This window comes from Syngnathoides biaculeatus, chromosome 13 (assembly GCF_019802595.1).
Source record: "Syngnathoides biaculeatus isolate LvHL_M chromosome 13, ASM1980259v1, whole genome shotgun sequence".
Classification (NCBI taxonomy): Eukaryota; Metazoa; Chordata; class Actinopteri; order Syngnathiformes; family Syngnathidae; genus Syngnathoides; species Syngnathoides biaculeatus.
The window spans coordinates 25,966,252-25,985,197 of record NC_084652.1 but is presented as its reverse complement, the minus strand read 5'-3'; the positions used below and the strand labels follow the sequence as shown (position 1 = coordinate 25,985,197).

Here is an 18,946-nt window from a genome sequence, read left to right as displayed (position 1 = left end):
CACACGAGTAAATCATTGAAAAATAATGCATTGTGATTTCTGGATTTTTCTTTTTAGATTATCTCTCTCACAGTAGACATGCACCAACGATGAACATTTCAGAGCCCTCCATGATTTCTAAGTGGGAGAACTTGCAATATTGTCATGAACAAGGCTGGACCATGGTCAAGGGGAGCGTGGCCTGGCCACCGCTCTGGGCAATGTCATCTCTGACGCCTGTCGCCGGTCACAGCTGTTTCACATGGGGCACTGTGATTAGACCAAGTATTTAGGATGGAATTTTGTCACTGGCACTTAGTTTGATCCTGTCCTGTTGAATTTGTTAGTTTGCCCTATAGTCATTGGATCTTGCTGTATATCTTTTGGATCCTGCATAGCCTTATGTTGCCTTTGCTTTGTCGGACTCCTATGACACAGTTTCCGGAATAAACCACACTGCCTCGAAGTCCTACATTTCGGTCCGTCCCTGCACTATTGGTTCTTGACAAATATAGCAATGTGTTCAAATACTTATTTTCTTCACTGTATATGATATATGACAGATGCTATGCAATACCAATGCTCAATTTGCAGTGGCTTTAAGTAAAAGCTTGCTGAAGGAAGAAACTCAAAATCAAGTTTCAATTGATGTGATGTCAGAGATGTTCAAAATTTTGCATTTTGCATCTCATCAAAGGGGAAACATACTAGCCAATTTAGGCGGCAAGAAAGGGACACTGGCCACATATGAAGAGTTCAGACCCAAAAGTAGATATATCCATTTTTGCTGTTTCTGTAGATTCTTTGATTTACATAATATATAATCTATCATAAATAGACAATTACCCACACTTACAAAATGCGCAAGTTAGAGTCATCCATACATGTTACCCAATTAGCTATTAGCAACTTAGTGTGTGTATTGTATCCATCCATCCATCCATTTTCTGATCCGCTTATCCTCACAAGGGTGGCGAGAGTGCTGGAGCCTATCCAAGCTATCTTTGGACAGGAGGCAGGGTACACCCTGGACCGGTTGCCAGCCAATTGCAGGGCACATAGAGACAGATAACAGTCGCACTCACAATCACACTTATGGGCAATTTAGTCTCCAATTAATGCATGGTTTCAGGATGTGGAAGGAAACCGGAGTACCCGGAGAAAACCAACACAGGCAAGGGGAGAATATGCAAGCTTTACAGAGGCCCGGCCAAGATTTGAGCCCCGGTTGATGGGAAGGATCGTGTTTGTTAACATCTGACTTTTGGGTTCTAAGTGATTTCAGAGGAATTACGATGACTCTATGGAAATTATTTTTAAAAATGATGTCAGCAACGACAATTAAATGAATTCCTAATCAGTTACCATTCATGCACGATGAAAAATAATGACAAACAAAACTGAATTTCCAGTCATTTTTGTGTTGCAACACCAAACCTCCCCCTCAGATAATAATAGCCATGTAACATCAGAACATAAATAGAGGTACATCTTTGCTGTGAATATGTGGCTGTTTCATATACATTCTAAGGTTCTGGCCTTTTTGATCTGTGCAGGCTGAACCAACTCTTAACCCTCTCATTAGATCACTCCCCCATCTTTCACAACTTAAAAAAAAAACGTTTAGCCATATCAGTGTTGTTATTCAGTTGGAGCCTCATTATGAAACATCTAATGATATAACTTTCTCGGGACAACCAGGACTTTGTCTTACTCACTCTTTCCCGTAAACAGCCCATAATTGAAGTCATGCTTCTTGAAGCGAACATAGCTTAATGTGAACCAAAGGTAAATACTCTTTATGGCAACAAATCACACAGAATAATCTTTTTCTTTTATCTACAAAGTGTTTTTCTCAATTCTAAAAGTATTTCTTTGCCATTATGAGAGTAAAATGTTAAGTATTTAAGATAACTGGGTAAAAATGAAGCAGCACACCTCGAATGGTGAGACCGTCTGCCTAACAATCCTGAGGACCGGAGATCAAATGCGTCCTTGCCTTTGTGCAATTTGCATGTTCTCCGAGTGTCTGCATGGGTTGTCTCCAGGTACTTCAATTTCATTCCACATCTAAAAACACATGCATTGCCTGTTTATTTAAGACTCTAAATTGTCCGTATATGTGAATGTGAGTGCGAATGGTTGTTTGTTTATGTGGCCTGCGGTTGGCATGGTGACCAGTTTAGGTTGTACTGTCACTCGCCTCCTGCTTGGATTCGGCTGGGATACACTCTCGCACAGTCATGACCCTAGTGAGGATAAGCTGTATGGAAAATGAATGCATGAAAAAGAAAAAAGGACATGCATTTTCTTTGTAAATGATTTTCAATATTCAATATTAAGACATTTATCATGTGTTTTGTCATTTGAGGACTTTTGAAACTTTAAAACTGTCAGACAGGAAATGTTTACTTTTTGTTTCGGTCCTGGAAAAAAATGCGCACTCAGCTATTCTTTGTATGTTGTCTGAATAATTATTAAAGTTTTTACATCTATTCATTCATTATTAGTACCGTTAACTGGGGTCATGAGCATGTTGTAGCCTATCCCAGCTAACACCCTGAACTGGTTACTGGTACATATACAGTAAACAAAAAAACAATCACACTCACATTCACACCTACAGGGAATGGAGAATCTTCAATTAAGCTACTATGCATCTCTTTGGGATGTAGGAGGGAACTGGTGTTGCCAAAGAATATACACAAAGGCAGAACAAGTAAACTCCATACAGGGAAGGCTGGAATTGACCCGAGGTCGTCAGAACTGTGAGATAGACATGCCAACCAGTTGCCCACTGTGCCGACTAAAGTGATTACAAATTCTTGTTTTGTAACAAGTGATGTTTTTTTATGCTACACTGTGTCATGATCCTGACGCTCCAGCCCAGGCTGTGCGGGTGCCCGCGCTCTTGCGCTAATTGGGAGGCACACACCTGCGCCTCATGCAGGCTGATTATCCTGTGGATTTATATGACCCCGATGACGACTGGTCCGCGCCAGATCTTTAAGCTTCATGCCCCGTTCGAGTACTTCCGTATCCCTGATCGACAACCCGTGTGTACCGACTTTCGCCTGTTCTCCGACCTACGCCGTAAGCCTTACTCCTTTGACACATCTGCCTGCCTTGATTGATCTCCAGTGTGCCGACTCCTGCCTGCCCGCTCACCTGCTCTCTTCGCCCGACGTCCCAACTACCGCTGCTGCACCTGACTGCCTGCCCGACCATTTAATAATAAACGTTTTTCCCCGAACTACCTTGCATCTGACGAATCCTGCATTTGGGTCCTACCTCCGTTCCGATAGGTCGTGACAGAACGATCTGGCCAAAACAGGACCCAGCCGGGACCGATGCAAGGTAGATCGACTGCCGGAAGACCAAGCCTGTCCGATCCAGGTAGGCTCCATGACATATGACGCTTCCGTGTCATATGCTCCGCCGGTGAGCTACGAATACGTCCCGACCACGACCCGTCCAGCACTGCATATTCTTCTGGACTCTGACTTTTCGGATTATGAGGAGGACCTTGATTTGTATGACCGGCTGCCGGAGTACGACTCCGATTATTTCGATTACGAATCTCTTCGCCCGATCTTCAATCCCGGCCAGTTTGTTTCACCTTCCCACGTTTCCAGCACGTGAGCGTCTTCGCCTGGTAGGTCCGAGTACACCAACCCGTTTGTGGGAACCCGCTTGCCCATCTACCCAGGCGCTTCCTTTTGCCTCCCGCTGCGCGGCAACTAAGACACCGTCCTCCCACTCCTCGCCGGCAACGGTGAAACCGGCAGACCTGCACCTGGTGGCGAAGCTTCCAGCCCAGAGGGAGGAGGAGCCGCTAAATCACGAGGTGTTCTGCCGCGAAATGCGGGTGGAGATAGAGCGGCAGAGCGCCGAATTGGCGGCTCTCACGGTCCAGGTTCAGCAAGGATTGAAGAACCAGCCGAGCTACACTGACGTCGCAACGGCGACGGACTCGCTGCTGATGCAGATGCACGCTGCAGTGGGAACGGACCTGCCACCTCGACACGCCCACGTCGCAGTTTCGACGGATTCGTTACAGACTCATGCTCACGCGGCAGTTGGAACTGACCCGCTCCTGAGACACGCCCACGTGTCAGTTTCGACTCTCTGCCTTCTCTCGTTCACGTTGCCGTGGGAACGGATCCGCCACCGCGCCACGCCGACGTTGCTGTTTCAACGAATGCACTGCAAGGTCACGTGGCAGCGGGGACCGACCCAATGCCGCCTCACGTTGCTCTCCAGGAGGTGGCGACGTCTTTGCAGCTGCTTCTCATCCGTGGCCAGGAGTAACGCGGCCGCTCCATGCTCCTGCTTCGTCGGCGACCGGGCTGCGGTCGCCCCCCGTTCCTGCTCCGACGGCGACGGGCACGCCCATACGTTCCCGTCCAGGAGGTGGCGAGGGTGATTATTGAATCTTGCATACATGAACATTTCTTTTGGCTGCTGCTGTCTCTATTTTTAGAGTTAGAATTTTTTTTTTTTTCGTATTTTGAAATAGAGACGTTGCAAAGCTGTGAGTGAATCAGTATTTTTAAGTAATAATGTTTAGTTTTAAAAATGTATATTGTTAATGTCCAATTGGTAATTTTCCTCGATGTAAAATGATTATATTATGTTATCATTGTGTTGAATTTTTACTACCATTTCAAAAGGGAATTTTTCTGTAGGTGCAACAAGAAGTTATACAAGTAAGCAGTATTAACTAGTTATTAGCCTTTTTTTGTAAACAACATTTGGGGCAATTGGGGTATTGCTTTCATTGATATGTTTCATTTTTAGTTCTTCTGTTATTGTCTTCATATCCATCCATCCATTTTATGAGCTCATTAAGAAAAGCTCATAAATTGCACAGACACGCACCACATACACATGAACACGCGCACACACCATGCTTTCAATATCAGTTATCCCGCTAATTTGTTCACATATGAAATAATATGTAAGTGTAGTACCTCTTAATTAGTGAAAGTGTAGATTTCAAAGTTTTCTGATGGTGAGCAATAAGAATCACTGATGCTTGCAATACACAAAGACTTAATTTTGTATAACAAATAATTTGCTTAACAAATGCACGGTCTTCTAGAGACTTTGCCATTTTCCCTTTGTGCCCATTTGAAGTTGTCCTGAAAAAAAATGTCAGCTTTGCACATTTTGATTCATGTTTGGTATGATGGTATGCGATAAACTTGGCTGAGGGCTTTTCTGCTGCTTAAAACCAATTGTTGGTTGCAGTGTTAATGGCACAACAGCAAGGGTCTGCCGAAGTGACAAATCATAAACATAGGCTACAGCATGCAGATAATCCATCCATCCAACCAGTTTCTTAGTCGCTTATCCTCACCAGGGTCACGGGAGTGCTGGAGCCAATCCCAGCTGACACCAGGCAGGAGACAAGGTAGACCCTGAACTGGTTGCCAGCCAATCGCAGGGTGCATAGAGACAGACAACAGTCACACTCACAATCACACATGGGTGCAATTTAGAGTCTCCAATGAATGCATGTTTTTGGGATGTGCGAGGAAACCGAAGTGCTAAGAGAAAACCAAGGCAGGCACAGGCAGAACATGCAAACTTCAAACGGTGAGGCTGAGATCTAAACCCCAGTCCTCAGAACTGTGAGGCTGACACTCTACAGCTGCACCACTGTGCCGCTGTCTTCATACCATTGTTTTCAATTTGACTATCATAGAAAGCATTGAAAAAGATTACACACCAACTGCCAAGGTAAACTAAAAACTGCATAAGGCCACTTATCCCTGTTTTCCCACAGATTTTTTATTTAATATTTGCACTGTGGTGTAGATGGATCAATTGAAATGAAAAACACAGATAGCTAGATAGATAGATAGATAGATAGATAGATAGATAGATAGATAGATAGATAGATAGATAGATAGATAGATAGATAGATAGATAGATAGATAGATAGATAGATAGATAGATAGATAGATAGATAGATAGATAGATAGATGCTCAGTTTACCTGCTCTCAGACAAAAAAGACTTCCCCTCCATCCTCACAACATGTTGTATGTCAGTTTTTTGTTCTCATATTTTTAAGGACCAATGACCTGGCTATACTAGGGAAACACTCTACATTCATAAGGGTATCCTAGTTTAAGCAGCACATCCTAAAGGAAACAGGAGATATTTACTCACAACTAACAATAGTAGCAAAAGTTCGGTATAACAAAACAGCTCGAGGTGTTTCTCTTAAGTACACTTGCTTTTAGTACATAATCTCATCAGCACAAATTTTCAAGTACTGTCTGGATTTTGGTCACCTGTGCCATACAGATAGATTATAGAAAGGAATGTGAATTTGGGACCACATGAGAGTCAGTGATCATGTGGGAATAAAGTCTCGATGACAATGCCAGCATTTAAACTATGTTCCTTAGTGTTGGGTTTTACCTGCAACAGTGATCATCCAAGCAGACATGCAGACTCCAAAATAAAGAATTTTTTTCAATGAGACCATGTTGCAACACGTAAATTCCTTTATCCTTCAAGCCGAGTTGTTGTTAAAAACAAAAAGAGTACTAAGCGTCCCCCTGTGTTCCAGCTACAATTTCTCAGAGTGTGGGATCTGAATTTGGAGAAACTAAGGGGTTTGATCAGATTCCACCCCCAGTTTCACTGACTAATCCCTCCCACATGCCTCCTTGCTGATGGAACATTTCCATATCTTCTTTCACCAAAACATTCACACCCCTCTCTTTCACTTGGAATTATCCATATCTGGGATCTGTAATACACAAGAATCTACATGTAAAACTTGGACCCAACCTGGCAAGAACTGCATTTTTGTGGGGTGTGTGTATTCTGTGAATAAAAACTACTTTGATTCAATGTTACCATGGCAGTAAATGGGCATTGATCCAATAGCCTGGTTCAGATTCTGGTGAAGAAACATTTTGAATCTCTTTCAGTCTTCACGTCTACAAACAACAGTGTCAGTATTGATACTGATGCGGAAGTGTGTTGTATTGCCTTCATGTCAGCAATCACTAAAATAGATTTGGCAAAATCAAATTTAGGAACACAAAACGTATGTTCTTTTTTAAGACAAAACAAGATGTTCTGACTGGGAGTTTTGCATAGCAGGAAGTATACCACTTGTTTTCTTCTGTGTTCATTTTACTAGTGAGTTACAAGCAGTCCTGATGCTATGGTGTCCCAATATTTACTTTTTATTTTGTAAGTCTCATGTAAGTTCCAAGCACAATACCAAAAAATAAATGGTGCCCAATGAGCTTGACATATGCATACTCTACATTGTATGCCTATGTTATGGCAACATAAGGATCATATTGACTTATTAGACTCTGTAATGGCATACATCTGATTCATATCTGATTTTTCTCCCCATGTGAAGACATCTGATGTCAATCTGACAATATTCAATTTATTGTTGTTCTTATTTTTTTCTGTACATGACAACAAGCCATATCAAAATCAGGACACATAGGAGCAAAACTGTGGAAGTGTGAACATTGCAGTGTAAATCCGCTAAAACAGAACCCAATGTGTGATTGCACCCTTTCTCTCTTTCTGCTTTGGTCCAAACTGGAAAACTACTGAGAACATTTACTTACACCTCCACTTACTATACACCCACTGAAATGTCAGATACAGTTATTTTAGATTGATGTTGAAAATATATTTGCTGGTTAACTAACTATGGTTCATGATATTGTTATTTTCCCAAGTATTTATATTCTATTGCTTCCTCGGTTTTCTACATATAATCACAAACGTAATAAGATGTGCTCCCACAAACAGTGCTTTTTGGTGATTCACTGATTTACTTTTTCTGATAGATGTTTCATTTCAGCAACTGAAGAATACCAACTTCAACTGCCTATGGGCCTCTGTCAGTACCCTCTTGAGAGTGAAAAGAAGACAAGGAATGTGGGACTAGACATATGCACTAATGTAATACACACACAAGTTCCAGGAATCTTGTGGGACTTACTTTCAACACTCGCCACTGGAGTTTGGCATAAACATCTGTGAACTATTTGGAGAGAAAAACAGTCATTGAAAAAGCGTGGGAACATGGGAGCAGTGTAATATAGTAGATTTACAATGACGTATCACTTAAAATCGTATATAACTCAAAGCAGGTGAGTGAATATGATTCACAATATCATTGTATGATCATATTATATTGTTTCTTTTGCTTTGTCTCTTCCTGTACCATTGTAAAAGTAAAGGTTATGTAATATGACTGCCTGTCCTGCAAATAAAAACAACAGCTGTTTTACATTAGTAAGATAGTTCTTTTTTTTTTTCTTTAGGGTAACATTTTGGAGGGTGCTCAATGTTATTGCTAAGGAAGTGGAATCTTGTAGAGGTTGGAGGGTGTTCAATGTTATTGCTAAGGAAGTGGAATTTTGTAGAGGTTGGAGGGTGTTCAATGTTATTGCTAAGGAAGTGGAATCTGGTAGAGGTGGGACCAAGTCATTGCCTCGAGTTGTTTGTCTTAAGTCCTGAGGTCCTGAGTCATATCCAAAGTAAAGGAAGGCAAGCCATTTTCTGAGTCACTTATCCTCATTAGGGTCGCGGGAGTGCTCGAGCCAATCCCAGCTGTCATCGTGCAGGAGGTAGGGTACACCCTGAACTGGTTGCGAGCCAATCGCAGGGCATATGGAGACAAGCAACAGTCACACTTGCAATCACACCTATGAGCACTTGGGCGTCTCCAATTAAAGGATGTTTTTGGGATGTGGGAGGAGTTCCTGGAGAAAATCCACTGAAGCATGGGGAGAAAATGTTCACTTCACACAGGAAGGGCCAGGATTGAACCCTGGTCCTCGGAACTGTGAGGCCCATCGTCTACAGCTGATCCACCATGCCACCCACCATATAAAAACTACATTAAGAGACAAAGAAACTGAGACATTGTTTTTCATGTTGAATCTATGTTAGAGGCATGTACTAATCTGTGGCATGGTGAAAATCTAGTTAGCATGTCTGCTACAGAGTACTAAAGACCTGTGTGGAGTTGGCAGATTCTGTGTGACTTGTCTCACTACTTAAGTCTCCTCCCACATCCTAAAAACATGCAAAGTAGGTTAATTGAAGACTTTCAATTGTGCAAATGGTAATTTGTTGATTTGTGGCCTATGATTGGTACGGGGCCTCCTGCCACAGTAAACTGAAAATAGGCTCCAGCATATTAGTAACCTTAGTCACAATAAGCGACGTAGCAAATTTATGGATGCATGTTGTTGTGACTCATAACTATTATTGGGTTATTTAAATTTAATACTGCTTACTTTATTACATGTTAATTGTGGACGGTTTTGATTGTCAAGAATGGGTATGGAGAATTGTCTTCGTGCCAAGAGTTCATTTTGTATTTGTCAGAAATCTTTTATCGTGAAAGGTACGAAATAGGAACTCCTCTGTGCCTTTTGTCCGTTTTTCTCAACTGTGAGAAAGAAATGGTGAGTTCTTATTTTTTTATTCATAAGAACCTGAAAACATAATGTAATATAACAAAACTCTACTACGCAAAGCAAAAGTCATTAAAAATACATGAGACCACGGAATGTTACTAGTGTCTCTGGCCATGAGCTCATCTAAAGTAGACTGATACAAATTGAAGGCGTGTTCTACGGTCCAACAAGTCCACGTTTGAAATTGTGAAAATTGTCAATACTGTGTCCTCCGGGCCAAAGAGTAAAAGAACTATTTGGACTATTATGGGCACAAAGTTACAAAGTGGGCTCTATTAATACCAGTAGCATGGGTGATTACACATCTGTGAATGCACTATTAATGCTAAGTGGTACAAGGAGGTTTTGGAGAAACACATGCTACCATCCAAGCAATGTATTTTCATGGATGCTCTTGCTTATTTTAGCAAGACAAGTGCCAAGCAACACTCTGCATTTTTCAACAGTGTGTTTTTGTAGTAAAAGAAGTACTAGACTGGCCTGCCTGCAGTCAAGACCTGTCTCCATTGTGTTTCCAAATGTGTGCTACATTATGAAGCATAAAATATAACAATGAAGACCCTGGTCTGCTGAACACCTGAAGCTGTACAACAAACAATAATGGGAAAGAATTCCACCTACAACGCTTCAACAATTACTGTCCTTGATTCCCAATGCTTACTGAATGTTGTTCAAGGAAAGGTTTACGCAACATAGTGGTAAACATGACAATGGCCTAAAGAAATCTACGTACACCTCGTTGACGAAATCTAATTCAAACATGTTTAAATGTCGGATGTTGCTTGCACACAACAGTGAGTCAGTTGTTGTTGTACTAGAGCAGGGATGTGAAACACGTTTTTCTCGTGGGCTACATTATTGCTGTTTTCCTTCCCGTTATGACTGTGGAACAAAAATATTTAATCATCTCATCATATTTACATCATCAGTTTATGAACGAGTTTTGGAATCAGAAATCAAGGATAATGTGTTTTTCAACTGTTCACATTTGGTAACACAAAAATGCTTCTAATATCTCAACTGTATGATTTATGATATATAACAATTTGAAATTTTGGTACAGATTTTTACAAGAGTCATGGAAATTGACACCCTAGATTTGGCTTTGCGGACCGCATAAAATCATGTTGCGGGCCAGATCTGGCCCCTGAGCCTTGAGTTTGACACCTGTGTACTAAAGCCTGAGTAGGTGAGCCATAAAACAAAACCTTTGGTATCATTCTGCGTTTAAAGGTCACGTGTCATCCCGATCAACATTCTAAAATAGATATTGTAATGAAAAATACATAAAACATTATTCACTTCAACGTTTATACGGAAAAATAAATATGAGCGTCATCCATGCGCAAAGTTGCGGAAGTGTCATTGACATCCAAGTGGTCAACACCACCAAGGCTTCAGTCGCTCGACCATGGTGACAATTATTAAAGACAAAGCCTGTATTTTAACGCATGTGAAGGGTTCCGTTCCTATGTCAGATACAATGATCACAAAACAAGGTTCTTTGATACTTGTCGAGATGTAGAGGATTGAGGACCAGGTTCCTTCGCAATAGCTAAGCACAGCCTCCACTTTTTCTTTTCCATCCACCTCTCAGCAGAAATGCAAAGTACATCATCTTGTTCATTTCAATGTATTTGGATTTAATACAAAGTGTTTTGATGTCAATTCTGACTTTAATTGTGGAATCCGACATAAATTGAAATTTGAGTTAAGTCACATCTGTAGGAACGGATCTCAGTCGTAAACTGAGGACTCCCTGTACTTACATGTAAAATGAGGTAGATACTTGTCAATACTCAACAATTGAACATGTAGGTACTTACTTGCAACCAAAGCCAAGTGCCAGGTTTTCAAAGCAGTCCTCCGTGAAATGCGTGGAACATATGACTGTAAACTTTGATTTGTAAGTCCAATGCACCCACTTTATCTTCACAAACCTGGTCCATATTCTGCCCATCTGTTCATCTTTCGGCCATTCATGTAAGGAACCCTGGGACATTGTAACGAAGCAAATACTAAAACGGTTGTAAACTCACACTAGACTCTCATCCAACGAACTGGCAACTAAGGATATGAAACACAAGGCTTAAAGGGTGACTGTCATGAAATGGATGCTTTTTAGTATGTGATTAATGAAAAAACGGCAGCCAATATGGGCCCATGCGTTTTTTCACCACAAAACATGACTTTGACGTATACAGCGTTTTGTAACTCCCGCCATGAAAATCCTCTCGAGGGATTTGTTTTCGAGAAGAAGCAGGAAGTGACGTAAAGGACAGAAGAGCCCCCAAGAGGGCTCGTTTGTTTCCATTAGTTTTACCTCTGGGAAGGGAGCTCGTTGTTCTTTCGTGTTAGCCAAAATGCCAGCTCGTTGCATTGCTGGACGTTGTTTGAACACTCGGGAGAATGGATTTACTCTTCATAAGTTTGCAAGAGAGCTGGTTCATCGTGAAAAATGGATTGCACAGGGTGCAGAGGACGAGAATTTCACGTCCCATCGGAAACGAGAGTAGGACCCAAATGCAGGAACTCGGAAGACGCAAGGTAGTTCAAGAAGAGACACGTTTATTATATGCAGAGGTAGGGGATCGAGCAGGCAGTCCGGTGCAGCAGGAGTCGGTACACGGGAGAACAATCAACGCAGGCAGAAGTATCAAAGGAGTCAGGCTTACAAGGTTGGTCGGAGAACGGACGAAGGTCGGTACACACAGGTTCAATCAGGGATACCGGAGCACACCAATGGGACATGAAGATCATACGAACTGGCGCCGGCCAGTTGTCATCGCGGTCATATAAATTCACAGCATAATCAGGCTGCATGAGGCGCAGGTGCGCACCTTCCAATCAGCGCAACCGCAGACACCCGCCCATCCCAGGCTGGAGCGGCAGGATCATGACAGTACCCCCCCCCTCAAAGGCACGGCTCCCAGACGTGCCTAAACGAAAGAAACAGACAATAATTATTAATACAGGCAGGGGTGGGCGGAAGGGGGTCGGGAGGAGGGCACACTCCCCCCTGAACCCCAGACTGGTGGCCATCCAGGCCACCAAACATGAGGCGTCCGGGTGGACAGGTCAGGAGGACGACCCAGACGCCAAGCACCAGGGTCCCCACGGGGCGATTCGGGCGGACGACCTCTGTGAGGAACCAAACGAAGAAGCAGGCACCAGAACGAGGCAGGCCACTGCTCCGGATGAGAACCTCCCACGCTGTAGTTGCCAAACAACCAGGGATTGGTCGCCACCGAGGCTTGGTCAGTAGGCAGCCGTGGATTGGTCACCAATGAGGCCAAGTCATGAAGCGGCTGGGAGCCATCTGGAGCAAATAGGATGATGGAGAGAAGGACCAGAGCCATGACCGCCACCATTACCATCCCGAATTCTCTCCAGCTCCGGGGTGGCTCATCAGAACTCCCCAGCTCTTGTCGGACAGCAACGTGAGAAGGCGGCGACGCCAGTACCGCCCCCTCCCGGACAGCAACGTCAGAAGGCGGCGCCAGTACCGCCCCCTCCCGACAGCAACGTGAGAAGGCGGCGCCAGTACCGCCCCCTCCCGGACAGCAACGTGAGAAGGCGGCGCCAGTACCGCCCCCTCCCGGACAGCAATGTGAGAAGGCGGCGCCAGTACCGCCCCCTCCCGGACAGCAACGTGAGAAGGCGGCGCCAGTACCGCCCCCTCCCGGACAGCAACGTGAGAAGCGCCGCCAGTACCGCCCCCTCCCGGACAGCAACGTGAGAAGGCGGCGCCAGTACCGCCCCCTCCCGGACAGCAACGTGAGAAGGCGCCGCCAGTACCACCCCCGCCCCCTCCCGGACAGCAACGTGAGAAGGCGCCGCCAGTACGGCCCCCCCCCGGACAGCAACGTGAGAAGGCGGCGCCAGTACCGCCCCCTCCCGGACAGCAACGTGAGAAGGCGGCGCCAGTACCGCCCCCTCCTGGACAGCAACGTGAGAAGGCGGCGACCCCATCGCCATCGCCACCTCCTGGACAGCAATGTGACACGGCATCGGGTCAGTCCCCACTGCCACGTGAGCTTGCAGTGCATCCGTTGAAACAGCAACGTGGGTGTGGCGCGGTGGCGAATCCGTTTCCAGGGCAACGTGAACGAGAGTCGGCAGAGAGTCAGTCGAAACTGACACGTTGGCGTGTCTCGGGAGCGGATCAGTTCCGACTGCCGTGTGAACTCTGCTCGGAACAGCCAAAACCTCGACGTGGGAATGGCGAGGAGGCGGGTCAGTTTCCACAGCTACGTGCGCTTGGCAAGGGGGCGGGTCAGATTCCACGGCAACGTGAAACTGAGCAGGCGGAGAGTCAGTCGAAACTGACACGTGGGCGTGTCTCGGCAGCGGGTCAGTTCCAACTGCCATGTGAACCTGCTTCAGCAGCGAGTCCGTCGCCGTTGCGACGTCAGCGTAGCTCGGCTGGTTCGCTAATCCTTGCCGGACCTGGGCCGTGAGAGCCGCCAATTCCGCACTCTGCCGCTCTATCTCCGCCCGCATTTCACGGTAGAAGGCCTCATGATTTGGAGACTCCTCCTCCCTCTGGGCTGGAAGCTTCGCCACCAGCTGCGGGTCTGCCGGTTTCGCCGTTTCCGGCGAGGAGTGGGAGGACGATGTCTTAGTTGCCGCGCAGCGGGAGGCACCGGGGAGCGCCCGGCCAGGGCGTCTCCTCTGTCCGCCACGCGGAGGTCCCGGGTAGATGGCCAAGCAGGTTCCCTCATATGGATTGGTGTACTTAAACCTACCGGGTGAAGACGTTCGGGTGCTGGAAACGCGGGGAGGTGAAACAAACTGACTGGGATGAAAGATCGGACGAGCAGATTCATAGTCAGAATAATCGGAGTCGTACTCCGGCAGCCGGTCATACAAATCACGGTCCGCCTCATACTCCGAAAAGTCAGAGTCCAGAAGAATATGAGGAGCCGTACGGGTCGTGTTCGGGACATATTCATACCTCGCTGCTGGAGCGTAAGACACGGAAACGGAGGACATCAGGGAGCCTACCCGGATTGGACAGGCTTGGTCCTCCAGCAGACGGTCTACCTTGCGTCGGTCCCGGCGACACCGGGTCTTTCCTGCTGGGTCCTGTATTGGCCAGTTCGTTCTGTCAAGTCCCATCGGAAACGAGAGTAGGACCCAAATGCAGGAACTCGGAAGACGCAAGGTTGTTCAAGAAGAGACACGTTTATTATATGCAGAGGTAGGGGATCGAGCAGGCAGTCCGGTGCAGCAGGAGTCAGTACACAGGAGAACAATCAACGCAGGCAGAAGTATCAAAGGAGTCAGGCTTACAAGGTTGGTCGGAGAACGGACGAAGGTCGGTACACACAGGTTCAATCAGGGATACCGGAGCACACGAATGGGACATGAAGATCATACGAACTGGCGCCGGCCAGTTGTCATCGCAGTCATATAAATCCACAGCATAATCAGGCTGCATGAGGCGCAGGTGCGCACCTTCCAATCAGCGCAACCGCAGACACCCGCCCAGCCCAGGCTGGAGCGGCAGGATCATGACAGAGAGCTTCGTGGGTTCCAAATGACAGATAGGTGTGTATACAGCTACTAAAAAAAAATAATAGTTTGGGGCGAACCACGTACTCGGTCTCTCATAAAGTAACAAAAGATCTGCCTACGAAATGTGTCGGTGTGCGCGTCGGACAGGGTCGGGCTGCTCCGTCGCTTCGCCGGCGAAGGCTGCGCTTCGGGCTCGCAGAAGGCGGGGGCTCTGAAGAACACAGACGACAATGCCTCACTCAGCCACGTGCGCGCAGTAAAGCGCCCGGGCTCAACGGTGTTGTTCATCGCGTACTGCAGCGTCTCTGAACAACCCCTAAAGCAGCGCGGCTCGGTTCCATTATAAACCACCACGGCGCCGAAAATGAGCCACACCGGCTGAGGGGCCGCGTTCAGCGGTCACGGCTTCGGCGAAGGCTGCGTGCCAGGCTTGAACTTGACTGAAGAACGCAGCCGACAATGCCTCATTCAGCCGCGACGACAACCCAGTAAAGTGCACCGGCTCAACAATGTTGTTCATCGCGTACTGCGGCGGCTATGAACAACCCCCCCTAAAGCAACACAACTTGGGTCTGCCTCACTCAGCCGCGTGCGACGACAACACAGTAAACCGCCGCAGTCCGACGGTGTTGTTCATCGCGTACTGCGGCGGCTATGAACAACCCCGACAGCAGCACGGCTCAGCTCTGTGATAAGCCCCCTTGGCGCCGAAAATGAGTCACACGAGCTGGCTGCGATGAAACGCGATGGCTCATCAGCGCCGCGGAAGTGATCGAACGGGGAGGCGGTTTGGCCGTGATCGCATATCATCTGAATATGGCTCGAAACAATAGTCTAATATTGCTCTGGTAACTTCACTCGGTTGTGTGGTGTTCTCCTTTTCTAAAAGAGCTTCCGTGTCAGAAGGGGCGTGTTTGTCTCCCATAATAGGGTGCACCGTGTGTTTTCATTGGCGAATGTCCGGGTGACGTCACGGACAGAGGATGCAGCCAATATGGCGATCATTTGGATGTCATAGAATGACACTTCTGCAACTTTGCGCAGGGATGACGCTCTCTCTGCTCACATTAATTTTTTCGTATAGACATTGAAGTAAATAATGTTATATGTAACTTTTATTACAATATGTATTTTAGGATGTTTATTGGGATGACACTTGACCTTTAAATACATGACATAATTATCCTCAGTGAGGTGCGGGTGAGAAGCTGCTGTCAGGAGTAGCTGCACACACGGCAGTGGGATAACCACTCCCCTGACACTATTCTCTTTTGGGCACATATCCATATCGTAGGGCTCTCGGGAGATTGGTGTAGAGTTGGGGGGTTGGAGAGGGGGTTTGGCGTTGGACCGGATTTCAGCTCATCCACACTTTTTTTCTGGTCCATGTGCCTCCCCCCCTCTATGCTGCCTGCGTGTATTTTAAACACATTTTAGTGCAGCCTGGAATCCATTTTACTTTTATTTTCCCCTTGGTGTCATCCTTCTGGTGTGGCTTGGTCCATCTATTTTATTTAGAACAGGATTATTGGTGCTTGTTTCACACTGCCTTTTTTTAAAGCAGCGTTTCCTATGGTTTGTACTTTTACTCTTTCTCCTTGTTTGTGACCTACACATTTAGGTCCCCTTTCTCGTCATATCTAGTGTCATGGTCCTGCAGGTCCAGCCCTGGCTGTGCGGGCGCCCGCGCGTTCACGCTGATTGAGAGGCGCACACCTGCGCTTAATGCTGGCTGATTGGCCCCGGTGTATATAGGACCATGGGGACGACTGGTCCGGCGCCAGATCGTCGCAACTCATGCCCCGTTTCTGCACATGTGCACATAAAGGCATGTTCTCGCAAGCAAGCCGTCTGTCTCTTGCTGTTTGGTGTTCCGGCCAGCTACCGCAAATTTGTCCTTGAAATCCATGTTGCACTGCAAATCTATTCTCTCAAGTTGGATATTAACTGGTAAGAATAGCAGGATTCACGGCGAATGTCTCCAGTTCACCAAACTCCCATAACAGTCTGTTTTTTTTTTATCTTTGAACCCCTTCATGTCTGCGACATGTTGGTTAGCAAGCACATTTTTCAGACAAAGGCAATGCACTGCATCACTACTGGCGTATGGTGTCTCTCACAATGGCACCTTCAACTTGGATACTGTCATAAAACTGTGTGACATCAAGCTTTCAGGTGCTCTGTAACATCCACCATCTGTGGAATGAAATTCTAACATTGGTTTGCCCGTTTCTTTCATGAAGTCCTATTTCTTCTGGGAAAATAAAGAAACGCCTCGGCACAGCACTTCGGCTTAACCACATTACCTCAATGTGGTATGGCAGGTCATACATGTGGTCTTTCTCTGTGAGAAGGCTGTCAAACTGGCAAGGATTCAAGCTTCTGGACAGGGCAGTGGACAGATCCTTCAGACTTGTACACGTTAAATTGAAAAATCCTGCCCCCCACGGGTCAAGGAGAAGGAAAACCACAATTTCCAATCCCCACTGCCTTATGGCCAAATGCAGCTATGGTAAAGGCTTCAGGAGTACACCTCAAGGAAAAAGTCAGAGTCCTTAAGGCAGTCCGCAGGTGTATTCAGCTCTGTCCTGACAGCTCCTGTGACGACACTGGTCCCAAATATACCCATCCAGTTGTTCCTCTGGTCCCATCAGTGTCGTGGAGAGAGGGGATTTGCTGCATGGGCAAAAATTTGTTCTCCATACCACACCCCCCAGGCTGACACCCAAACAACACACACACACTGACTCAACTGGTTTTCTTTTGGCATAGTAATCCTCTTAAAAATTACCATTGCTGGAAGCTTCAGTCTAGATGCAGTGCAGCCCAAAACAAAGGTGAAATGCGTCCTCTCGTGGCCGGTTGTTTTCAGTGTGACAGACGCTTCATCTTTCTTGTTGACGGAACTGGTGAGGGGCAGGTCAAACGTCACAGGTACCTCATCCATTTTTATGATGTCGTCTGGTCCGAAGGAATTCTCCATCTTTGTTTGAATGAATTTGTGAAAATTTGCGACTTGTTGACACAGAGTTGTCCGTGACCTGATGGACAGACTTTTTCTTTTCATAAATCGAAGACACCACGACGGTACTCCTTTGAAATCCAAAATTTTTTATTCGGTGGCTGTTGTTTTTACTTTCAGTCTGATCTACACAGTGGAAACACCTTGGCGATCTACTCTGTGTGTTCATCCAGTCTTCAAGAATGTTTTCCAGTTCAGGCCACCTGCTTTTATTACCTCTTTTTTTTTTTTTTGTCTTTTTACATTGCTCCAGGTCTTCCTGCTGCCCTTTAACAGAGTCTCACCATTGATTCATTTATGCCAAGTTCACATGCAGCAACTCCTTTTCCTTCTTTACCGGCCAGCTTGATTGCTTTTAACTTGAAAGCTGTATCATATGCATTTCTTCTTGCATTTGGCATGATTAGGGTCTGCTTATGTTAATTTTATTCATCCACAAAGCTCTACGTTACCAGTACATTAACTTGCGTCCACCTCTGCACACATATTCCACCTGTCTCACTCTTACCTTTTCCCCTTGAGCGCCCCCTTGCAGCCGTTAGAAAAAATGCATACATTAGCCGCATCACTGCATAACCCACAGGGTTGAAAGTGTGTGACAAAAGTCATGTCTTATAGTCCGGAAATTACGGTAAATAAGTTAAACCACAGGTAAAACAAGAGTTGAGACTGACATGGTCTTGAGTAATCTTACAAAACAACATATACTTGTTATACTTGCCCTTAACTTTGATGACACTCGGCAGACAATTGCAGGATTTCTATAGAGACCTGTGAAGTGAGTTTCTTCAGCAACACAACTTACTTTGCTGCATCATTCTCCATACTAAAGGTCAATGGAACAATTTTGCTCTGAACAGCCAGAATGGGTAACAGCTTCTAATGCGTTCATAAATTCTATACCTGGTTCCATGGGATAATTAAGCTTTTCCACATTG

General features: G+C 45.8%; 1 protein-coding gene across 6 annotated transcripts in view; it reads right to left on the bottom strand.

Moving 5' to 3' along the window:
* Positions 1-6,612, bottom strand: part of LOC133511427 (tissue factor-like) — a 46,620-nt gene extending 40,008 nt beyond the window's left edge. For 2 of the 6 annotated variants that reach the window (XM_061840336.1, XM_061840337.1), the window contains exon 1: positions 6,414-6,610. In XM_061840336.1, the coding sequence (XP_061696320.1) occupies positions 6,414-6,480 (67 nt within the window). In that variant the 5' untranslated portion in view covers positions 6,481-6,610. Of the gene's footprint in view, positions 1-6,413 lie in introns of all 6 variants that reach the window. The other 4 variants (XM_061840338.1, XM_061840340.1, XM_061840342.1 and 1 more) reach the window with 4 other exon arrangements.
* Positions 6,613-18,946: the final 12,334 nt, after the last annotated feature.